The 25,041-nt window shown below is 41.1% G+C and overlaps 1 protein-coding gene across 2 annotated transcripts in view; it reads right to left on the reverse strand.

The window, feature by feature from the left end:
* Positions 1–25,041, reverse strand: part of THSD4 (thrombospondin type 1 domain containing 4) — a 674,737-nt gene that overhangs the window by 222,937 nt on the left and 426,759 nt on the right. Inside the window, exon 1 of one of the 2 annotated variants that reach the window (XM_055277916.2) lies at positions 20,111–20,356. The exons of the other annotated variant lie outside the window; for it this stretch is intronic. Coding sequence (XP_055133891.1) covers positions 20,111–20,182 — 72 coding nt within the window. The 5' untranslated portion in view covers positions 20,183–20,356. Of the gene's footprint in view, positions 1–20,110; positions 20,357–25,041 lie in introns of those variants that run through there. 2 annotated transcript variants of the gene reach the window in all.

Here is a 25,041-nt window from a genome sequence, read left to right on the forward strand (position 1 = left end):
CTTCCTCTTATGGATCCTCTGCCCATGCACTGCTACATTCCTTCCTCTCTCAGCTCCTGAAGACAGTTTGCTAGAAACACCTGTGACTCTCTTTCATGTGTGTGTGTGTGTGTGTGTGTGTTGGGGGCGGGGGGCGGGGGGCGGGGGGGGTGGTGTCTTTGTTCTTGTCCAGGAGCAAGCTGGAAGTGCTAAAGAGGTAATGCTCCTGTAGCAGCACTCAACTAACAATGAAAAAGGAGCTGGTGGACAAATATGCCTGCTTCCTTGCTTCATTGCTGGGTAATTCTGAGGTGTGTGCTTCACTGACTCCTATATGTCTCCAGCAGGATTCAGCTCTGGTGCCCACAGTGGCTACTGGCTTGATAACACCCCTGTATCAGGCCGCTTCTCTTCCTGTCTCACTTCCCCTGTCCTCTGCTGGTGTTTTCACCAGTAGAACCACCTGCCAAAGGAACCACTGGCACTCAGGTCCTTGGCTCAGCATCTGTGTCTGGGGGAACCCAAACTAAAGCAAAGACCTCTCTGGGATCTAGTGAACAGGGGTCTTAAAATGCTTCCAGGAAACACCATGATTGCAATGTGCTGCCTCTAATAGGGTCCTCCAGTACAGTCGAGGGCAGTTCCACATTATCAATGCCACAGCTAACCGGGCACTGCTCTGAGTGAGGGGTCCACTTCATAAATTAACTTCTAGCATTGCCATGCGAAGTTGGGCCAATTACTCTATCTGTCCTGCAGTTTCCAAATCTCTAACGAGAGAGGGTTGGTCCCTTGCTCCCTTCTGGTTCCAAGATTCCTTGGCATAAACTATTCCACACCTATATGAGTTTAAGTGTTTAGGGGGAAAAAAAAATGACAGTACTGTCTGCTGATGTGTTTCTCAAAGAATCCCAGTTAAGTCCTCAGGGTGAAAAGACAGGGAGGTGCCCCGTGAAAAGAAATGCCAATGTCTGGGGATCTCTCAAGGTGATGACCAAGTAGGAATGGCAGGGAGAGCGGGGAGCAGGGGGAAAGGGGGGCCCTGGGATAAGAGGCCAATTTATAAACCAGGAGAGAAAACGATGGGGCCTTTGAAGGCATAGTGAGCAAGTTATAACCAACACAATCTTGCAGGGTAGGAAAGGTAGGGATGGGGAATTATGGGGAAAACAGTCCAAGAGACCAGGATCTACAGCACAGAAACTCTTGGGGCAGCACAGTATCACTCAACATGGCTGAGGACTCCAAGCCCCATCCTTTAACAAGTTATATTCAGCAAGCTAGTTATCTGTCTACCCCCACAACCCCTGTCACAGAGGGCTCTGGTGGAGATTAAAGGAGAGTGTCTAACACCTGACCACAAAGTAGATGCTCAGTAAGTACTGGTGTTGAAATCTGTTGGCTGATCCTGAATTAAGGAAATGCATGGACATCGCCTCAGACCACAGACTTCTGGTTATTTTTACTTACAGCTATTTCAAAAGTAGTTTGCATTTTTATTTTATTAAATCCCTGTAAAGAGAAAACACACAACCTCCAAACCACGCATTGTTATAGAATAACTGTGCCTTAAGAGTACTTGAATTCACTACTGAATTTCAGCAAAAAAAAAAAAAAAAAGAGAAAAAAGAGAAATGGTTTAGTCATTACTTTTCTTTAAGCTGTAACCTTATCAAATTTTTCCCCTCCTTGGGCCTCGGACTTCCCGTAACTAAAATCAGGGAGCGTTGGGCCAGATGCACTTGGAGTGCCCTTTCAGGTCTTTGGTTGGTTTCAATTCTAGCGGCCCCTGGGAAAGCAGAGAAACAAGTCCTTCATGAGGTCATAGAGACTTACTTCTGTCTGCCATCATCATACTTTGTTCTAAGCACCTCAGAAGCTGGCTTAGAGCCTCTAACCTTTAATGATTCCCTTGCTTTTCTTCCCTTGTCAATAAATTAGAGGATGTTTCCCCCTTGTTTCCATTCCTCTGTAATTTATGTCCTGTGGTTTCAGAGGTTCATTCAGGGCCCAGGAAAATCTGCCTGTTAATCCTTCCCTCCTCAAGTTCAGTGTTTGTTTGCAATTAAACTTAAAAAAAGAGAGTCCCTGGAGCAGAAATCAGAGGGATAAGGTCTCTACCATCACTTCCAACACATCCTTCCAGCCTGCTAAAGTCTTTTACTTCTCTAAATCATTTCAATGAATGGGTGCACTGTACTCCATGCAATTAGCACCTTATTATGTACTTTGCTAAGTTCTAATTGTCTGTATCACATAATTGAGCAGTGGGTTACATGGGGCAGACTGCTTTCCACTGACGTGTGAGCAGCCTAATCTGATGTGGGCTCTGGAATAGGAGAGATGATGGTCTGAATCCTGGTTCTGCTCTGGGCTGCATTACACAGTCAATATTATGTGGGCACATCTGTGATGCATATATAATTATCGTTTATGATTTTTACCTACTAAGTGTCCATTTTCCTGCAAACAGCACGCTGTGGTCACTTTGTGATCCTGGCAGGCTGAGCATCCTGCCATTCTAGGGTGTGCCCAGGACTTCAGCCTGGCAATCAGCACATTTATCTCCACTGGGTCAGGGATGAGCACGTGACCTCAGTCAGCTTAATGAGAGTTAGCTCTAGAAATCTGTGGGATCTGCAGCCACAGTCCTTGTATTCAAGATTCCGAGACTCAAAAGGCTGAAAAACCTAAGGTGTTCTTTTGGTTGTTGTTTTTTGTTCTTTTTGTAAGTTTGGTGTTCAAACTCATTTGGCCACAAAACATGACTTAATTGATGTGATGCTATTAATGATAGTCTTCGTTATCCCATTTAGTATGACTATTTAACCTTTTTGTCCTGGATATATTCATGTATTTGACTAGAACCTGCTGGGGATGTTATATAATATACAATATATTGTATTATATATTATAATATACAATACGTATTATATTACGCATAATGTACAATATGTGGAATATCCAAAAGAATCCAAATTCTGAAACACATCTGAGTCTCAAGGGTTTTGGGTAATGGAATCTGAACTTGTACAGACTTCCTGCCTTTGCACCTGCTTTTCCCTCTGCCTGAAAAGTTTACCTCCCTCCCTTTCCACCTCCAATCTTCTTCAACTGACAAACTCCTACTTATGCAACATGCCCTAACCTGAATGTCCTCTCTGCTGTGAAACATTCCCTGACTTTCCTCAGCAGAATCAGCCATGCTGTCATGTGGGTTCTCATGACACTTGATCCACACACAGTACAACAGTTTTCACCCTGGATTATGGTCCTCTCTGGGAACCTCTGCCCCCTTGGAGGGCTTCTAGGAGTGGGGACCCATCTTTGAATCTTCAGTTTCTGGTATAATGCCCAACAGAAGCATAGCAGCAATAGGGCATCTTACCTCTACAACTTCTTGAAGAGGGAAAAATAGGCAGAAACATTGTAGAATCACTGAAAATACATTTGTCCAGTTTTATAAATTGTGAAACAGAAGTCTTGGTTTCTAATCTATTCTACGATGCTGCAAAAAACTATTTAGTTTTTAATACAGAAAAGTAAAATGAAGAAAACTCAGTGCAATTTGGAATTGGCTGACTGGCACATCAACCAAGACAACTGATGGAAAAGCCCACCCTGACACCCCCAAAACAAGTCAGGACTGCCTCAAATGTATGTGTCAGCATGTCTGAGGTCTGGTGCATGTTAGGGCCTCAGTACACATTTGTCACATGGGACGAAGAGTTCACTCACCAGTTGAATATACTTAAAGAAGATGGGAGCAGTAACTGGAAAAAAGGGGCCCTGGCTGAAGAGCAACCCTTTTTGAGGCTGGACAAAGCCATATCTACTAAGCTCATTAACATACATATTCTGAAACATGAAAATCAGAGGCTAAGTATTTACAATCAGGTTATTTGGACCCAATAAAAAGATGTGGACTTTTTCTTTACTGTCTATTTCAGTGTGTTGTCTTTATCAAGAACGAAAGCTAAGATGATTAAGTGTTATTTGGCTTAACCATTATGATGTGTATCTGGATTTAAGCTTTGGCTTAGAATTCTATTAATAATCAAAATGCTTCATAATTAGAGGGCCGCCTTTACCTGACTATCCAGAAGTGCTTACACATAGTTCTTAGATGTTTTCAATGGCATTTGTGATTTTAATTGCCTTTGGATAGGTTTTCAGAGCATTTAGAAGATACGGTTCCAAGTGAGCTGCCTCCAGGGTACTAACAAGAGTCTTTACTACCAGAGATTTCCAGAGTGGTTTTGCTAGTGGGTCCCCCAGCAAGACTCCACCATGCCTCTTGCCTCTGATGGGGGTCCTCATCAGTCATGATACAGCTTTTCTGCTCCAGTGTAGTGATGTAAAGGTTCACTAAACATGCGCTGCACTCATGCATCATGTGTCCAACGCTGTGCACCATAGGATGATGTGGGATATAAGAGATGGTTTCCCAGTCTCAGCTGCTTACAGGCTTACTGGGAGACCAGAATGTTCATAGGGGAAAACTACTAAGAGAGCAACTGAGGTCAAACCAGATCTGAGACTTGATGTTATGGAATATACAGCAAAGGGCATTTAAAGACCAGAGATGCACTTTGGGAGGCCGAGGCAGGTGGATCACCTGAGGTTAGGAGTTGGAGACCAGCCTGGCTAACATGGCGAAATCCCATTTCTACTAAAAATACAAACAATTAGCCAAGCGTGGTGGCATGCGCCTGCAATCCCAGCTACCTGGGAGGCTGAGGCAGGAGAATTGCTTGAACCCAGGAGGCGGAGGTTGCAGTGAGCCGAGATTGCGCTATTGTACTCCAGCTTGGGCAACAAGAGCAAAACTCCGTTTCAGGAGGAAAAAAAAAAGGACCAAAGGTGGTATGCTTAGGTGTTCTGGAAGAGGTGGGACTTAGAATAGGCGAGAAGCAGGAACTGTGAAATGGACATAACATCACATCTAGGCCCTGGCAGTTCTCAGGTTCCTGCTTTTCTGCTATACTTCCAGGAGCAAGAGTGTCAGAATGTGAGGTCAGGATGTTTGTCTGTCTGGCTTATTGGCATATATGCGAACCACTCAGAATAATGGCTGGCACATGGTAGGCTCTCTGCAAATAATATGTTGATTAATCATAATATGATAAGTTGATTAATGAGGAGGCATGGTTTCCCCCTTCCCTTCCCTCCCTACCACCTTCCAACACACTCAGATGGTTGATGTACAAATCTAACCATCTCCACAGCGCAAGCATACTTGCAGAACAAACTATACAGCTGAGGTATCTTACAAATAGCTTTGAACACATTTAATGTATCTGGTTTAAACTGTATCTGATTTAAAACCACAAATACTCTCTTCCAAGTACCCCCAAGCTTTCCCTTGCCTAAAGGTCTCCGAAGCCACAACTGGGTGTGTCAAGATTATTTTTTTTCTAGACCATTCACCCTCCAGCTCTGGGTTAAGCAACTGTGTGGTCCTGGGCAAGCCACATAACCTCCAAAACATTCATTATCCTCATACGTAAAATTAGTAGGTTAGACTAGATTATCTCTAAGGTTCCTTATTAAATAATGATTCAAGACACTGGAATTCGGTGCTTAACATCACTTTCTGGCTCTAGAGAAGAGAGAGAGTGAGTAAGTGTTTGTGTGTGTGTGTGTGTGTGTGTTTATTTTAAAAGGAGTCCTGGGTCCACCCTTTGCTGAGAAAATCCCAGTGACTTCCCAGCCCCTCCTTCTCTACCTGGGAGGGTATGGACACTTGTAGCTTTGGAAATCCTGGTTTTTGCTCTTTCTTCTTTCTCAACTGCTCACCCTATCATCCCATTTTAAAGCATCCTAGATATTTTCTTCTCCTTTCTCTCCAGTCGGAGCCTGTGGGTCATCAGATTTGGTTAAGAAATGTGGAGCTACACTCTGGATTCCTGACTGTATACCTCCCCTCTCTAGGATCCCATGTTTGTTTTTTTATTCTCATGGGTGATGCCCTTACCCCCAACTCCATATTAATTCCCTCTCATTCTTCTCACTTTGTGTTCTACTTCAGTTGGACAAATACCCGCTCACAGATTTCACAATTCCCTTAGTCTATCTAAAGAATCTTTCTCCATTAGGCTTGAGAGATCAATTTTTTAATAATAGTGATAGCTGCCATTCATTGAGCATATTCTTGTACCAAACACTTTACGGAAATCATCTCCTTAATCTTCACTAAAACTCTGTGATATTGACATGATCCTCCCATTTTAAAGATAAAGAGAGCCGGGCGCAGTGGCTCACGCCTGTAATCCCAGCACTTTGGGAGGCTGAGGCGGGCGGATCACAAGGTCAGGAGATTGAGATCATCCTGGCTAACACAGTGAAACCCCGTCTCTACCAAACATACAAAAAATGAGCCGGGCATGGTGGCGGGCACCTGTAGTCCCAGCTACAAGGGAGGCTGAGGCAGGAGAATGGTGTGAACCTGGGAGGTGGAGCTTGCAGTGAGCCAAGATAGCGCCACTGCACTCCAGCCTGGGCAACAGAGCGAGACTCCGTCTCAAAAAAAAAAAAAAAAAAAAAAATGGTAAAGAGAATGATGCTTAGTGAACTTACTTGTAACCTGCCTAAGCAAGAACCAGAGATTCAAGCTCAGGCCTGTGTGTTTCAAAGCTCATGGATTTCCTCCCACTATACAAAAGACATCAACACTATTCAAGGGTTTATGATATGTGTTTGTAGTTTAGTGGTCACTCCTAGATTCAGATAATGTTAAGGCTGGAACATACTTAGGAAGTCCCTTAATTTTAATGACTTCTAGTAGAACCTAAGAAATATAAGAACATACCCACACAGAGAAAAGAAATGATACAATTACATGGAAAATTGCACACATATTATATACAACTGTATTTATAATACAAATGGAAAGTACATCTTTACAGGCTTCCACAGAACATTTACAAAAATGACTTGGAATGCCTTCCTCTAATATCTGCCTATGAAACCCCTAAGCATTCTTCAATCCCATCTCAAATGCTACTTTCTCCATAGGCTGTTCCTGATCTCACGAAAGGGTGTGATATGTTTATTAGAGTAATTTATATCTTAGCCCTCAGTAACCTATTTTTTGTTTCCTGTCTTTAGAGGGCAGATTGGGTCTCACCTCTTTATGAATTTCATAGCACTTAGCACAAAACTTGACACAAAAAGTAGCACTCAATACATGGCTGTTGAATTTAATTCAGAATTGTTTATTTTGCCTTGATGCAATGTAGGAATATGAAAAATACTGCAGTTAGGCAGAATTCAATACATTCTAATATAGACCACTCTGTCTTTTACATCAATTACACATTTTGTCCCTTAAAAATGCCTCGGTTGAAATTTCAGCATTCTTTCTGTTGGTTCATATTAACTTTCTAAGGTAAAGTAAATAAATTTATTGAATACGCTGAATCAGCAAATAAGGTTTTTAAAGTAAAAAAATATTATTTTTAAAGGAGAAATGCCTAATTGAGTATGCATGTCAAAAGTATGGTATAAGAAAATAGGGAGGAAAAAAGATACTCATTGTAGCATTAGTTTTTAGACTAAATAATATTTTCATTTATTAAATATGTGACTTTCTCTTAAGGTATTCAATAGTTTCTTGGCAACAAATTTTCTCAAGAAGTAACAATAGAGTTTTGTTTGAGCCCCTCACGATATGCCAACCACAATTAATCACTTTTTTCTAATGTAGCTGAGCTGCTTTATAACACTGGTTACTCAAAAGGAGAGTGAGTTAAAGTAAGAAACTAAAGGCCATCCTTTGCATTTGAATAGATCTTTACAGTTTGCAACGCACTTTCATGAACATTATCTTATTAATGTTCCTTATATGTCATTGCGATGAATATTATTCTTCTTCCCATTTTATAGGTAGAGAAGCAGAGCTCTAGAAAAATTACTTGCCCAATAAACATTTATTGCAAAAAAAAAAAGGAGGAAAAGAAGGACAAAAATATGTCTTATGTAGGGTCAAGACGGCAGACTGAGCAAAGGTATTTATTTTCCTCTTTCCTTTGCAAAATTCCATTCAAATCGCAGAAAACACACACAAGTTGTAACAACAACTATAAAACAAGAAAGGATATGATTAGCAGATAAAACATTCTGAGGAATTTCTGGATATTAGAAAGTTTATGTTGGCAAGAAACCACAGCAGAAGAAACCACCAAAACAGACTATTGCAGAGAAGAAAAAATTCTAAACTCAGAAACCACAGGTACAATGAGCAAAAGCTTGAGTGGCCACTAACATCAAGGAAAGGATTGCCTGAAGAATGCTGAGGTCAGCCATGCCCCACCCCTCCACAGGCCAACAAAGATGCTGGTGGGAGGTTTCAACATGTCTTCTTCGAATACTGACAGATGAGGCAGCGCACATTAGAAAAGACACAGAAGACTTGAACAACTTAATCTACAACCTTGATTTAACAGAAATATAAAAGTCTCTGAACCAATTATCAAGAATGTTCATCAAAACAAACACTTTTCTCAAGCACACTTGGCGTGTTTACAGAGGCTGTTCACATACTAAGCCATAAAGCAAGTCTCAACAAATCTCAGAAAATCAGCATTGCACATACCACATTCTCTGACCACAATATAATCAAGTTGGAAATTAATTTCGAATTTTAAAAAAGACCAAAACCCTCCATACTTAAGAATATAATTAAATAATGCTTGGGTCAGAGAAAATATCATAATGACAATTTTTAAAAATATTTAAAACTGAGGCCAGGGGCAGTGGCTCACACATGTAATTCCAGAACTTTGGGAGGCCAAGGTGGGAGGATTGCTTGAGCCCAGGAGTTCAAGATCAACTTGGTCAACATGGGAAGACCCTATCTCTACAAAAAATTTTAAAAAATTAGCCAGACATGGTGGCGTGCATCTGTGGTCCCAGCTACCGGGGAAGCTGAGGTGGAAGGATCACTTCAGCCCAGGAGGTTGAGGCTGTATGAGCTGTGATCCTGCCACTGCAACAGAGTGAGACTCTGTTTCAAAACAAAACAAAAAACCTTAAAACTGAATAATAATAAAAATACTGTATATCAAAACTTAAGAGATGCAACATAAGTAATACTACAAGAAAAAATTGCCATCTTTAATACATTAGAATAGATTAAAGGCTAACAATAAATGAGCTGAACACATACACACACACCCACACACATTTTTTTTTTTTCTGAGACAGAGTCTCATTCTGTCACCCAGGCTGGAGTGCAATGGTGCAGTTGCAGCTCACTGCAACCTCCACCTCCTGGGTTCAAGCGATTCCCCTGCCTCAGCCTCCCAAGTAGCTGGGACTACGGATGCCAGCCACCATGCCTGGTTAATTTTTGTATTTTTAGTAGAGATGGGTTTTACCATGTTGACTAGTCTGGTCCTGAACTCCTGACCTCAAGTGATCTGCCTGCCTCGACCTCCCAAAGTGCTGGGATTACAGGTGTGAGCTACTGCATGTGGCCCACATAAGTTTTAAAAGTTACTAAAGTTAAAGAAAAAATGATGACATGAATAAACCCGAGGAAAGAGCAGAACTGAATGGAATAGAAAACAAAGCTTCAATGAAGAGGAACAACAAAGCCAAAAGTTGATTTTTTTAATGAAGATTAGTAACATTTACAGTATTCTGGAAAGAATGGTTAATAAAATAAAAGGCACAATTGAAAAATATTAGGAAAGAAAAAAGGGCTCTGCAGCACCTGGAGATCTGCAGATGCTGTAGATAATTAGAAGATATAATGAACATATTTATGTTAAACTGGAAAACGTAGATGAAATGGACAAATTCCTAGACATATTTAACTTTTAAACATTTTCCAAGAATAAATAGAAAGCCTTAATACTCCTATAATGATTAAATAAAAATAATTGGTGGTTTAAAATTTCCCTACGGGGGAAAAAAAACATCAGGCTTAGCCAGTTTTTTTAGGTGACTTTCTAGGAATAAATTATAATAATTTTATATTATAGAAAATACTCCAGACATTAGAAAACAAGGCAGTACTTCTGAAATGAATTTATAAGACTGGTATAGCCTTATAACAAAACAGGAAAGTACAGCATAAGAAAGAAAAATTTACAGGCACTCTCGAATATAGATTTTTTTTTAAAGAACCCTCTTAAAAATAGTCATGTTATAAAATTAATTTAATAAAAACAGAAATATATTATAACCAAGTTGGATTTATCCCTGGAATGCAAGGATAGTTTAACATTATAAAATCTGTTTCTGTAATTTATCACACTGACAGATTAAAAAAGTAAAACCAAATGATCATCTTAATAGAGAAAATGTGTTAGATAAAATTCAATACATGTTCATGATTTAAAAAATAAATCTCTTAGTACACTGGGAATAGAAGAGGGTTTATTGAGCTAATACAAGCATAAACTTACAGTAAACTTGATTTTCAATGGCAAAATGTCAGAAGTGTTCTCTTGAGCAAATCAGGAACAAAATAACACCGCCTCCATTCAACATTTTGCTGGAGGTTCTAGCCAGTGCAAAGGTTAAGAAATAAAAATTATAAAAATTGGAAAAGAAACAAACTCAAAATGGCCATTAAAAAAGAAATTAGATATACAGAATTTAGAAAAGGAAAAAAGCCAAAATGGCCATTATTCACAGATTACATAATTATGTACTAGAAATTACAAAAGTTCCTACATAAAAGGAACTTTTATTTAAATTTATGAGTTTAAATTAATTTAAGTTTAAAGAGTTTAAAGAGATTTAAAGAGTTTAAAGAGTTTAAAGCGATTTAAATTAATAAGAGTTTAGAAAGCTGTTTTGATATAAGATCAGTTGTACTTTTTTTTTTTTTTTAAGACAGGGTCGTACTCTGCCACCCAGGCTGGAGTGAAGGGGTATGATCATGGCTCACTGCAGCCTCAGCCTCCCTGTGTTTAGGCAATCCTCCCACCCTAGCCTCTTCAGTAACTGGGAATATAGGCACACACCACCATGCCTAGCTAACTTTTTCTCTATTTTTCAATTATTATTATTTTTTTTTTTGTAGAGACGGGTTTCACCCAGGGCTGGTCTCAAACTCCTGGGCTCAAGTGATCTGCCTGCCTCAGCATCCCAAAGCGCTACTAGCATTACAAACATGAGCCACCATGGCCAGATGATCATTTGGACTTCTAAGCATTAGCAACCAAAATAAAAAAATTAATTAGGAAAACATACATATAATTTTTTATAAAAATAACAAGGTACCTAGGATTAAATATAAAATAAAGATGTATAAGACCATTGTGTAGAAAACTGTAAAACTTTATTAGAAAATGTCAAAGAAGACTTAATTAAATTTAAAGCTTATACACTATGTTCATGGATAGAACGGCTCAATATTAGAATGATTTTAGTGTTCTCATATTGATCTATAGACTCAATACTGATAAAAATTCTTAGAGGATTTTTCAAGGAAAATTGATGTGATAATTTCAAATTTCATAAGGAAGAGCAAATGTCTAAGAATAACTAAGACACTCCCAAAGAATAATGTGAACTGATTTGCCCTACACAGGTTGATATTTATTATAAGGCCATAGTAATTGAGACAGCACGTTACTTGTACAGACATAGAAATGTCCAGTGGAGCAAATACAGAGGCCAGAAAAAGATAGACATACATATGGAAACTTGGTACTGAAAAGAAATGGCCCTGGAAATTTGTTGAAAGGGAAAGACTATTCAATAAATGTTCCTGTAGTAACTCATTGCCAATATGGGGAAAAAAGAAAATTAGATCCCTTAATGAAAAATGAAATTGGATCCCTTATTTACCCTATATAGAAAATTTAATTCTAAGTGTACAAAAACTTAACTGTGAAGTGCAAAACTTCAACAATTTTAGAAAGCAATATAGGAGAATATGTCTATAACCTGGGGATCAATAATTTCCTAAACAAGAAAAAGAGAGTGTTAACACAAAGAAATAAAATGGATACATTCAAATACACTAAAATCAAGGACTTCTGTTTAGCTAAAGACACTTTACAAGTCATAAAGTGGAGAAAATATTACATGGAATAAAAAGCAGAGGGTTCATATTCAAAATACACAAAGGTCTCTTAAATCAGTAGTGAAAAAGCAAAGAACTAAATTTAAAACCAGAAAATAAATACAAACAGGCATTTCACAGAAGAGGAAACATGAATGATATGTATACACATAAACATTATACAATATCAATAGTTAATGATCAGAGAAATATCCATTAGCATACATTGATACCATTTTATATCTTATATATCAGTAAAAATTAACCTGTCTGATAATGCCTAATACTGGAAAGGAGATAAATCATTGAGAACTTTTACACTCTACTAGTGGAAATGAAAACTAATACAACTGCTGTGGAAAGCAATCTGACATTAACTGTAGAGTTAAACAAACACATTCTCCATGACCCACCAATTCAGTACTGTATTCTGGAAGTTCTAGCAAGCAGCCTCTCAAAGTGCTGGGATCAGAGGCATGAGCCACTGCACCTGGCTCAAATAGTATATTCTTTAGACACACAGACACCTATGATTATATTATAAATAAAAGCAATGAAGTGAAAACCATAAAATTCAGGGTGATGGTTGTCTCTTGAGGAGAGAAGCGAGGAGGACATGAGTGGGGATTAGCGCACAGTACTGGGAATTTTGATTTCTTTAGTTGTGTGGTGAGTTCATACGTGTTTTCTTTATTATTCTACTTCATAATTGCTTATATATTACATATGTTCTCCTACATATATTCAGTATTATACCTTTTTAAGAAATAAAATAAATGGTTAAAAAAATACTCAAATACCATCACCCCACTAAAGAGCTGGATGGTATTACGGTTGAGTTCAATAAACCTTCAAAAAAAAAAGGTAACTCCTTGGTTGTTTAAACTGTTCCAGAGGCTGGGTGTGGTGGTTCACACCTGTAATCTTAGTACTTGGGGAGTCTGAGGTGGGAGGATCACTTGGGTCCAGGAGTTCAAGAACAGTCTGGGCAACACAGTTAACACAGTGAGACCCTGTCTCTACAGAAAGTAAAAAATTAGCCAGGCATGGTGGCACATGCCTATAGTCCTAGCTACTTGGAAGGCTGAGGCAGGAGGATTACTTGAGCCTGGGAGGTTGAGGCTGCAGTGAGACGTGATTGGGGCACTGCGCTTCCAGCCTGGGTGACAGAGTGAGATCCTGTCTCAAACAAAAAAAAACCGGGGCACCGTGTCTCATGCCTGTAATCTCAGCACTTTGGGAGGCTGAGGCGGGCGGATCACGAGGTCAGCAGATGGAGACCATCCTGGTTAACATGGTGAAACCCGTCTCTACTAAAAAAAACAAAACAAATTTAGCCAGGCATGATGGTGGGCGCCTGTAGTCCCAGCTACTCGGGAGGCTGAGGCAGGAGAATGGCGTGAACCCGGGAGGCGGAGCTCGCAGTGAGCTGAGATCGTGCCACTGCACTCCAAACTGGGCAACAGACCGAGACTCCGTCTGAAAAAAAAAAAAAAAACCCAAACCAAACAAAAAACAAACAACAAAACAAAACTGTTTCAAAGCATACAAAAAGATGAAAGACTTCTGAATTGATTTTACAAAACTATCAAAACCCTGGTCTAGCACAATAAAATACAGCTGACAGCCAATAACACTTATTTAAAAAAGAAGAAAAAATTTAAAATATTTATAAATCAAATACAGTAGCAAATTTAATGAAGAAATCATGATTAAGACAGTTAATTCCAAGAATGCAAAGACAGTCGAACATTAAGAAATCCATAATATATTCACTATGTAAGTAGATTAATGGAAACAACTCATAGGAGCATTTTGATAAAGGCAAACGATATTTGATAAAATTCAGCAATCACTCCTGATAAAAACTTAGAAATAAACTTGTAACTGGATAAAATGTATCTACCTAAATCTCTGACAGGTATCATACTTAGTGATGAAATATTAGAAACATTCCCATTTAAGTCTGGAAGAGCTGGGCACGGTGGCTCATTCCAGCACTTTGAGAGTTTGAGGCAGGTGGATCACCTGAGGTCAGGAGTTCGAGACCGGCCTGGCCAACATGGTGAAACCCAGTCTCTCCTGAAAATACAAAAATTAACTGGGTGTGGTGGCGCAAAACCTGCAATCCCAGCTACTCGGGAGGCTGAGGCAGGAGAATCGCTTGAACCCGGGAGGTGGAGGTTGCAGTGAGCCGAGATCACGCTATTGCACTCCAGCCTGGACAACAAGAGCAAAACTCCATCTCAAAAAAAAAAAAAAAAAGTCTAGTAGAAGACAGGAATGTTCACATTCATTTATCTTATTCAGTACTGTATTCTGGAAGTTCTAGCAAATGCAGTTAGACATGAGGTAGAAACAAGAAGCAAAGGTATCAGAAAAAGAAGGAAAAACTCTGCCATTGCAAGTCATAGGCATACACATACACATATGCACATAAACCCACAGACATGCACATAGGCACATACCCTTATGTTTATAAATGTACAAGAATGGTTCTAGAAGGACAGATGCTAAATTGTTAACAATGGTTTCATCTGGGCAGGGAAGAAGGATAGGGGAGAGAATGAGGGTAAAGAGGAACCTTTAACTTTTATTCTCTGTATTTGTTTGCTTGAATTTGTTTTTAAAGGGCTAGGCTGGTGCGGTGGCTCATGCCTATAATCCCAGCACTTTGGGAGGCCAAGGTGGGCGGATCACTTGAGGTCAGGAGTTGGAGACCAGAGTGAAACCTCATCTCTACTAAAAATACAAAAATTAGCCAGCATGGTGGCAGGCACCTGTAATCCCAGCTACTCAAGAGGCTGAAGCAGAAGAATCTCTTGAACCTGGGAGGCAGAGGTTTCAGTGAGCTGAGATCACACCACTACACTCCAACCTGGGTGACAGGGTGAGACGCTGTCTCAACAACAACAACAAAAACATTTAAATGAGAAAAGTCATATGGCGACTTTTCACCCAAGTGATTGACCCAAGGCTCAAACTTGGGTCTTGCATTAGCAAGTGAGTTCCACATAGCTGGTTTGCTATTTTAGATACTAGAAAAAGAAAGTAAGGTGAAGCCAGGGAGAATTGTGTACCACGAAATAGTCATTACGGTCATTACATTGACCCTTCATTTCTATTTGCCACAAACAACACTCTAGGAACGAAGAGTGACAACTAGTTTTTTAAATAAAGGGTGTCACTGCTTACAAAGCAGTCCTACATTCATTATTTAATTTGATTTACTCCTTAGGAAATAATTTCAATAATTTTTGAAGAAGAAAATGTCCTGCAATGATGACCTAAATGACATGTCATAAAAAGATAATCTTAAGACTGTAGATCTAGAATTTTGAGAACTTTCATAGGCCCAGAGAAAAACTCCAGTTCTCAGGATCGAGCTGACTGACAAATTTCCTGCCACATCCCCTCACAATGCATGCTTCTGTGATCTGAACTATGCACTGTTTCCAGAACATGCCATGTCCTTTCTTATTTCTGGGGCTCTATAGATGTTTTCTCTCTGCCTGGAATGCTCCCCTCTTTTCCCACTTAAAATGCTCACCTATCCATCAGAAAAAAGTTAAGATTTCAGACCTGACTGCTCTCCTTGAAAAGATCTGCTTACAAGGCTGGCCGTAGGCTGGCATCTGGTAACTTGGATTTGGGGAGGGTTCCCATCATTCCCAGAACTGGTAAGGGTGGCTTGCTTGCTGCGCCTCTACTGTATAGACAATATGGTTTATGCTGAACACCTGCTTTCCTTGTGGGAGTCTGGAATTTTGTTAGCGGGCAGGCAGAGGGTGTGCATGTGGTCAGCCCCAATAAAGATGCTGGGCTCTGGGCCTCTAACAAGCTTCCTAGCTGGCAACATTTCCCATGTGTTGTCATAACCCATTGCTAGGGGAAGTAAGTGGGTCCTGTGTGCCTTCCCTGGGAAAAAAAAGTCGTTTCCCCCAGACTTTACCCCAGGAACCTTTTCCCTTTGTTGATTTTCTTCGTATACTTTCACTGTAATAAATCATAGCTGTGACTGCCAATGTATGCTGAGTCACTGAATCACGACAGATAATTGAATCTTAGGGGTTGTCTTGAAGACTCCCAACACACAACCCTTCAAGCCTCAGTTCAAATATGTCATCATTTGTGGAATCTTTCTTTGCTTTCTTTGGTAGCTTCCCATTGCTCTTGCAATTAATGAGAGATCCTTATTGCATGATCATTAACTGTTTGTATTATGTGCCCTTTTAGAGTATAAGCTCATCAAAGACAAAGATCTGATCTTTTCACCTTTCTTTTTTCAGCACAGGGTTAATACACTTGGTAGCATTTGCAATGGTGATTATAGTCAATAACACATTTTACACAATGGGAGCATTTTATGCACATTCAATTTGCTTTTCTTACCTAAAAGCTTATCCTGGTGGTCATTTCATTGCACATCTAGAGCTACCTCATTCTTTCTGAACACCTGCACAGCATGCCTTAATCACTAGGACAGTAGGATGGAAAGGGCCTAATTATGACAGGTGGCTCATAGAACATTTTACACACTCAGAGTAGACTTATATGATAAAAAGTCTTAGAAATGGAAAATCTGGGTCCAAAAGACATATTTATTTTTAATGTAAAAAACTGTGATACAATTTACGTACCATAAAATTTGCTCTTTTAAAGGATATGGTTCAGCAGTTTTTAGGATAGTCACAAAATTGTGCAACCATCACCACTACCTAATTCCAAGACACTTTCATCACCACGAAAAGAAACCTTGTCTGTACCCATTAGCAGCTATTTATTTATTATTTTGATAGGTTTTGCCATATTGTACCATCAAAATTAAAGAACATCTATGCCTGTAATCCCAGCACTTTGGGAGGCTGAAGTGGGCAGATCATGAGGTCAGGAAATCGAGACCATCCTGGCTAACACGATGAAACCCCGTCTCTACTGAAAATACAAAAACAAAATTAGCTGGGCGTGGTGGCGGACACCTATAGTCTCAGCTACTTGGGAGGCTGAGGCAGAAGAATGGCATGAATCCAGGAGGCGGAGCTTGCAGTGAGCCAAGATTGTGCCTCTGCACTCCAGCCTGGGCGACAGAGCGAGACTCCATCTCAAAAAAAAAAAAAAAAAAAAAAAATTAAAGAACATCTTTTTGACCACACTTTGCAGAATTTATCATATTATTCCAAATATGGAATGTAGTAGATTTCTATTTGCATCTCCCTCCCTGTCCCTACATATAACAATGTCTCATTGGTCTTATCTGAGACGGTAAGTCCAAGTTCAAGAAAGAAAATGCAAGCCTCCCATCCCCACCTCTCCTTCCCCACCATTCTGCTGCATTCTGCAAAGAAGCTGCACGTTGGCACACTCCCCACGCTGATAAATGCATCAAAAGTCCAGCTTGACTTTAAAAGTCCTTTACAGTCTTTTCGGGGATACACCCCATCTGTACAAGTGTACATGGTTGCCACCCTAACCTTGACTAAGACAAAAGGGATTCTCATGATCTCACTGTTCTGAGTTTAATGCTCTGGCAATGGGAAAATTAAAGAAGGCACAGTTCTTTTCTGTGTCTATTCTCCAACCCATGCACTGACACCATACCAGGTTGTTCTGTCCTTGGACCACAGTCACCAGCGCTGACAGTGCCAGCCACAGGACGCCAAACAAGGCTTGCTTTGCATCACACCCCTCCTCTCACCACCTGCCAGGCCCTGCTTATCTGAAAGGACCTCACACCCTAGAAAACTGACTGTAAACTGCTTCCCTTCCCAGAGTGTGTCGCTTGGCTTCCAGCCCCACCTTGAGAACACAGCCCTCCAAGCGCCCCCAGGTGTATGACGCTTTCTTACCCGTTCTTCCTTCTCCTCATGTGTTTTTAGGAACATCCAAAGGGAAGATAATTAAAACCTGCAAGAAAACCAGCTGGCAGAGAAAAGGAAAATCTTGGTGACTTAGTGACGACGCCACATGTTTATGGGTAAGTTTTGCAAGTAACACGACAATAAAAAAGAGGCTCTTATAAATAAATGCCACATTCTTCAAAGCTCTATATAAACTACATTCTTTTTAAGGAAGAAGTGGGGGCTACTCATACTCATGGTCCTTCCTCATCATTTCATTTCCAAGAAGGAAAAACGAATCCTAATTGTATAATTTCCTAGGAGCTCAGGCGTTCTGGAGCCAACAGCACAGAAACACACACGGACACACGCATGCACACACATGCACACACTAGGGGAAAGATGGAAAGCAAGAAAGAAAAGAGGAAGAGGCCCAAGAGGATCTTTATTTAGCAAAGCAGAGTGGAACAAAGGGGCAGAAGGGCAGGCATCTCACTACCTCTGATCGGGTTTTCTGGCTATTCATGTTAAGCACACACACTTTTAACTCATAAGACAAAACCTCTGCCTTCCTCTCTCAAACGCTGAGCACTGTCTGAAAAGCACCAAGATTTGGGTGAGCCCGTATAATCCCTTTCATTTTTCATCTGCTTTGCTGATTGTCAGGTGAAGCAGAGCCATTTGCCACTCTGCATGTGACACAAGGCTAGGGGCACACACATTCCAGCGTGGCCTTCCCCACGAGCCAGCTGTGTGCAGGTAACTAAAGCCTGCCCTTTGCTTGCTGTTAATAAGAATAATTGGCATGCCACCGAGGGGCTGCTGGAGCGCTGTGATTTGCTCAGTTCGGGGGTCTCCCCAGACCATATGTGCATGCAGCGGTGATAGAAATATTTTCCATATGAGCTCTCCTCTCGCCTGCTTAAATGCTCCAGGCTGAGTGAGGCCAGCCCATTTGTCATTTACTCTATACACGAAAAAAATCAACAGGGAAATTGCAAACTTCAACTACAACTAGAGGGCAATGGTCTGCTTTCAGCTTCCAGCATCACTCACCCATTCAGTTCCTCCTGCTGCCATTCAAGGGCTCAATCCCCCCACAGGCCCAGAAAATATCTACAGAGCAGAGGACATGAGTAACTAACAGGCGAAAAGCCTACAACGAATGACCCGTTGCTGCATGTCTCTGAGCTGCATGTCTGTTTTGAACAGAGCAAAAAGCCTACAGCTAGCCTTGCAGCCGTGGGCTTGGGAGCACTCCCACTTCCACTCTTCTTAGACAAGGGAAAGTAATTACATTAGGCTTTCAGAGCCTGCTTGGTCCCTGACAAGGCTAACAAAAGGCAAAGCTGTGAAGTGGCCTCATGGCCTTTTTAGGAGATACACTTTTCACTTGGCTTTTCAAAGAGGAAGATGGATGCAGGAGAAAGGCTGTCCTTTCGTTACTCAGGCATCAGGGTAAGGAGGAAAAGGAGTGGATGAGGGAAATACATTGCAGGTTTGTTTGCAGGTGAGGGTGGATACACCAAGGTGCTTCCCTCTCCGGGCTCAATGATCATCTATCCCAATCTCTTTGCCTGCATCAAAAACTGACTTCAGGAGGTATCACTGATGTTAAAAACAAAACAAAACAAAACAAAACCAAAAAAAACTGTACCCAACAATCACATGAACTAAACCAATAATAATAAATCATCCTCGTGAACTTAAAATATGTCTCCCTGCTAAGGTACATCTGGGCACACTCCTAGCCCTGTTGTATATCATTATCCCTCTTCAAACCTATGATAGAAAGTTAAGCACAGATTTTTCCAAGCACATCAAAGAAAAAAAAAAAAGAGAGAAGTGTGGCAAAAGCAGGGAAGAAAAGCAATTCCTCTAGCATGTACATTCTCTCTGCAGCACTGGAGAAAAATTCTCAAAAGGTAACAGTCCCTAACGAAATCTGACATGGCACATCTTTTTTTTTTTTCAGCTACAGCAGGAGAAATGTGCGTGCTACAGGCATCTGTCACCAAGGCCAGAGTAACTTCCCAGTGTGGCAACTGCACAGACAGCTTCAGAATGGTATTTTAGAAATTATAAAATTCTTCAAGAAGAAAAGAAGTCTTCATATAAGAAAAGGCAAGAGAAGCCTACAAAAGTAATATAAAGCATTACTCTTTGCACCCCATAAAATTCCATTCCCTGATCCCTCTTGGTAGATAGAAGAGGAAATATAATGCTGAAAAAAAATACAACTTCTGACAAGATATTTTATTTGGCTTACCTCTCCCCCAGGTCTTGCTAACACTGCTGTTTGAACGTGGAGCAATGTTAATATCAGGTAGCTGACAAACATTATTACCCAAAGTTAGAACTACCCTAGAGGAGAACTCCGTCTGCCAAGTGCTAACAGCTAGCAGATGCACTTGTGTCTCGGGATTCCAGCCCTGGAGTTCCGCTAGGCACCGCGCTGGTTCCCTCGGCTCTCCCTCACTGTACTACCCGGCGCTTCGAGCTCAGCCTCTGTTCTGAAGAAAACTGGTAAGCTGATCTCTTCATGTAATAACTTCTCCCGGCTGGGGGAGGGGACAGGAGCCAGCTGGGAGCTGGGGGGCTGCCTTTAACAGAAAGCAGAAAGGGGAGGGACAGAAATGATCAATGTGGAGTTCTGCATCTGGTCTCATTCATGAAAAGGGTTCCAAGGTAAGCACGCCACATGCAGGGGGACAGCCCCTACCTCGTCAACTGAGGCAGGGAGGAGGCAGTGAATTGCAGCAGGATGAGCTCCGGGCTGGGAACGGGGAGAGCCAGGGCCTTCCTAGTCCAGGATCTGGGGCTGACAAGCTGTGTTTGCCTGGACAAGTTGCCAGCCCTCTCTGGGCTGCAGTTTATTTTTCTCACTTGTACAAAAGTTGGGTGAATGACTTCTGAGTTCCCTTTTAGATCTGATTTGATGGCTGCAGAAATCTAGGCAGTTAAAAGCTCCATCATCAAGGGCAGCCTCAACAGGGAAAGAAGTCACAAGGGTGATGTGTGTTTGTGCACCAGTTGTATAGACACAAACAGATGGGAAGTGTGGAAGCCATTATATCCCCCTCTTGCTGCATCCCTGGGTCACTATGCCTAAACAAGAGCTTGAGGAATTATGGCAGAAAATGTAAAAATAGGTGGTAACATGGGAACAAGTGAATCCCAAGTATCAGACAGTGCTGTCAGAGTACACTGAAATGCAGGATGGTTTTAAAGAAATAAGAGCTACCTCTGAGTAGACTCACATAGACCATCAAAGTGGGGCTTGGGAGCATGGGGAATAGGCTGGGAAAAGGGTCTTCCTAAAGCCTACAGTGCACTTGAGATACACTTTACGTGGTCACCTGTTACCCTGAAATAGCAGGGATCATGGTTTAAAATGGATTAGAACCCATCAAGTATTGTATTCTGCCTAGAATGGGCTCAAGGTGCTATTCTGAGGCCGTTCATGGCCACAGAGGATAGGATGGCTGCATGGTGTAGTAGAAACACCCTGAGGTCCTGGAATTAGGCAGGTGTGGGTTAAACTCCAGTTGTACTTCAAACTCTTCATGTGTGTCTCTGGGTGAGTATTTAACGCTGGTGAGCCCTAGTCTCCCCTCCTGTGAAATAGGGAAATGCCATCCTGTGGTTATGATGGCTATCAATGAGCTCACCTAGGCACAAAATGTGGCATAGTTCCTGGCACACAGCAACTACTAAAGACACAGGCTTTCTCTTTGATCTGAAATAAGCATCAGCAGCCAGCCCCAGAAAGTAAATTAATAAACACTTGAAAAGCCTCAGGTTATGAGCATTTTCCTGCATTAATGAGGAAACTTTAAACCTAACTGCAGTTCGCAGCCATCTCAGAAAGTTTATTATCACCAGTCACATGACCATTTACCAGTGGGGAGTTTTTTGGCGGGGGACAGGGAGGAGAAGAACTTTCATTCCTTTTTCCAGGGCTATAAGAGAAAAAAAGGTAGAGTGAGGATAATATCTCCAGTTAAGGAAAGAAAGGAATGAATTTTTCCTCTTCCTCCTTCTTAGTCACTATTACTATTCAGCTTTGGTTCTGTTCTGCTACCTAACTGAAGGGGCAAAGTTATCTACTGAGTAACCTCACGAGAAATGCAGGAATTATTTAAGGAAGCCAAAGTTCTTGAAAGACCAGGAGTGTTGTCTAGCCAGGAGTTGGGAAATTTTCTGTAAAAGGCCAGATGGTAAACATTTTAGGTTTTACAGACCATGTGGTCTCAGTAGCAACTACTCAACTCCGCCATTATAGCACAAAAGCAACCACAGACAACACACATGTGAACGGGTGTGGCTGTGTTCCAATAAAACTTTATTTGTAAAAACAGGCAGGTGGCCAGATTTGACAGTAGTTTGCCAGCCCCCGGTCTAGACACCTCTCAATCATCCTTCAATCCACTGCAATCTTTTGACCTCTCTGCTCTACTGCAAGGACTCTGGAAAGGTCACCAATGGCCCCTGTGTCACAAAATTCAAAAGATAATCATTAAGCACTTATTTACTTCTCTGTAACCATGTCCTCCTTTTCTTTTAATATTGTGGTAACATATAGACAACATAAATTTATCATTTTGGCCATTACTAAGTATACAATTGAGTGGCGTTAAGTATATTCACGTTGTGCAGCCATCATCACTATTCATTTCTAGAACTTCTCCATTATCCCAAACAGAAACTCTGTATTCATTGAACACTACCTCTCCATTTCCCCTCCTCCAAGACCCTGGCAAACTCTATGCTACTGTCTTGTCTCCATGAGTTTTCCTGGTCTAGGTACTTCATATAAGTGGAATCATACACTACAGTATTTGTCCTTTTGTGTCTGACTTATTTCACAGAGCATGTTCCCAAGGTTCATCTACTCTGTAATAGGTATCAAAACTTCATTCCCTTTTAAGGTTAAGCAATATTCCATTGTACAGAGATACCACATTTTGTTTATTCATCCTTCTGTTAATGGACACTTGGATTGTTTCTACCATTTGGCTGTTATGTATAATGCTGCTATGACCATGGGTGTACAAGTATCTATTTGAATCCCTGCTTTCAATTCTTTTAGATATATATCTAGGAGTAGAATCACTGAATCATACGGTAATTCTATGTTTAACTTTTTGAGAAGCTACCAAACTGTTCTCCCTAGTGGCGGCACCATTTTGCATTCTCACCAGCAATGCACGAAGGTTCAATTTCTCTACCTCCTTGACAACACTTATTATTTTCCACTATTTTGACAATAACCATCTTAATGGGTGTGAAAGGTATGTCCTCCTGTTTGAACCACTCTCTTTCCATAGCTTCCAGGGCTATGGCTCTAGATTTCCTTTGCCTCTAATTAGCCAACATTTGTTGAGCACTATGAGCCCAGTATTACTAAAATTATTTTTAAAACTTTTAAAATAGTTTCATGTAACCATGACAACAGTCTTATTAAATAATTTGCTCCATGTCACACAGCAGTAGGTGGCAGTCGGCATTCTGACCCTAATAGCCTTTGTCCAGAGCCTGACTCTTAATGACAGCATTGCCTTGTCACCATTTCTCTGGACTCCTTGACACACCCTGGGCCTAGCTCCTAAATTTCTATATTCTAGGCCCTGTCTCCTCTCTATCTGCCCTTGTTGGGCCATCTTATCATTCCAATGGCCCCAATGCTTTACACATCCATGACTCCTTTTTTATTTTTATTTTTTGAGATGGAGTTTCGCTCTTGTTGCCCAGGCTGGAGTGCAATGGTGCAACCTCAGCTCATTGCAACCTCCGTCTCCCGGGTTCAAACAATTCTCCTGCCTCAGCCTCCCGAGTAGCTGGGATTACAGGCTTGCACCACCATGCCTGGCTAATTTTGCATTTTTTAGTAGAGACAGGGTTTCTCCATGTGGGTCAGACTGGTCTCAAACTCCCAACCTCAGGTGATCCACTTGCCTTGGCCTGCCAAAGTGCTGGGATTACAGGTATGAGCTACCGCACCCGGCCCACATCCATGATTCTCTACAACCATCTGTAGCCAGGTCTCCCTCCTGACCTGTAGGTCAATATACCCAGTTGCCTAGTGGATACTTGCATTCCTCAAATGTACTCCAAATTCAACAGGTCTAAAACTGAGCTCATGTTTCCCTGAAACCTGTTCTTCCTCCTGTTTCCTCCATCTCAGTAAATGACATCATTATCCATATAATTCCCAGGGGCTGACAACAGGGTCCTCCCACTCCCTTGCTTTTTCATCCAAACCATCATTGGGTCTGATTGAGTTTCCTTCTAGTGAGCTCCCCAGCAGATCTATGGCCCCACATTCCTGCTGCCCTGCCCCCATCCAGCCCTCCATAATCTCTTCTTGACTTTATGGAGCAACCTTCTTGTTCTGTTCTTTTCTCCTTCCAGCCCTCTTTCCCAGTGCAGCCACTGGGATCTTCTAAAATGTGATTCCAATCATGTCATTCTTCTGATTTTTTTCTAACTTTTTCTTTTGAAATAACTTTAGATTTACAGAATAGTTGCAAAGACAGCACAGAATATCATGGCATCTCTTCACAATGTTAACATCTGACATAACTATGATACATTTATGAAAACTAAGATGTTAACATTGGCACAATAATATTAACTAAACTACAGACTCACATTTCCCCAGTTTTTCTCCAAAATGTACTTTTTCTATTCCAGGACCCAATCCAGGAGACCACAGTTACATTTAGTCATCACATTTCTGTGGTCTCTCCTGGTCTGTGACCGTTTCTCAGGCTTCCTTTGTTTTTCATGACCTTGATGCTCTTGAAGACTACTGGTCAGGTATTTTTTAGATTATCCTTCAATTTTTTTTTCTTTTTTTCTTTTTTTTTTTTGAGACAGAGTCTTGCTCTGTCACCCAGGCTGGAGTGCAGTGGCACAATCTTGGCTCACTGCAAGCTCCGCCTCCTGGGTTCATGCCATTCTCCTGCCTCAGCCTCCCGAGTAGCTGGGACTACAGGCACCCACCACCACGCCCTGCTAATTTTTTGTATTTTTAGTAGAGACAGGGTTTCACTGTGTTAGCCAGGATGGTCTCCATCTCCTGACCTTTTGATCCACCCGCCTCAGCCTCCCAAAGTGCTGGGATTACAAGCATGAGCCACCGCACTCGGCCCAATTTGTTTTTTTCTAACGTTTTTTTCATGATTAGACGGGGTG

Source organism: Symphalangus syndactylus, chromosome 5 (genome assembly GCF_028878055.3).
Source record: "Symphalangus syndactylus isolate Jambi chromosome 5, NHGRI_mSymSyn1-v2.1_pri, whole genome shotgun sequence".
Classification (NCBI taxonomy): Eukaryota; Metazoa; Chordata; class Mammalia; order Primates; family Hylobatidae; genus Symphalangus; species Symphalangus syndactylus.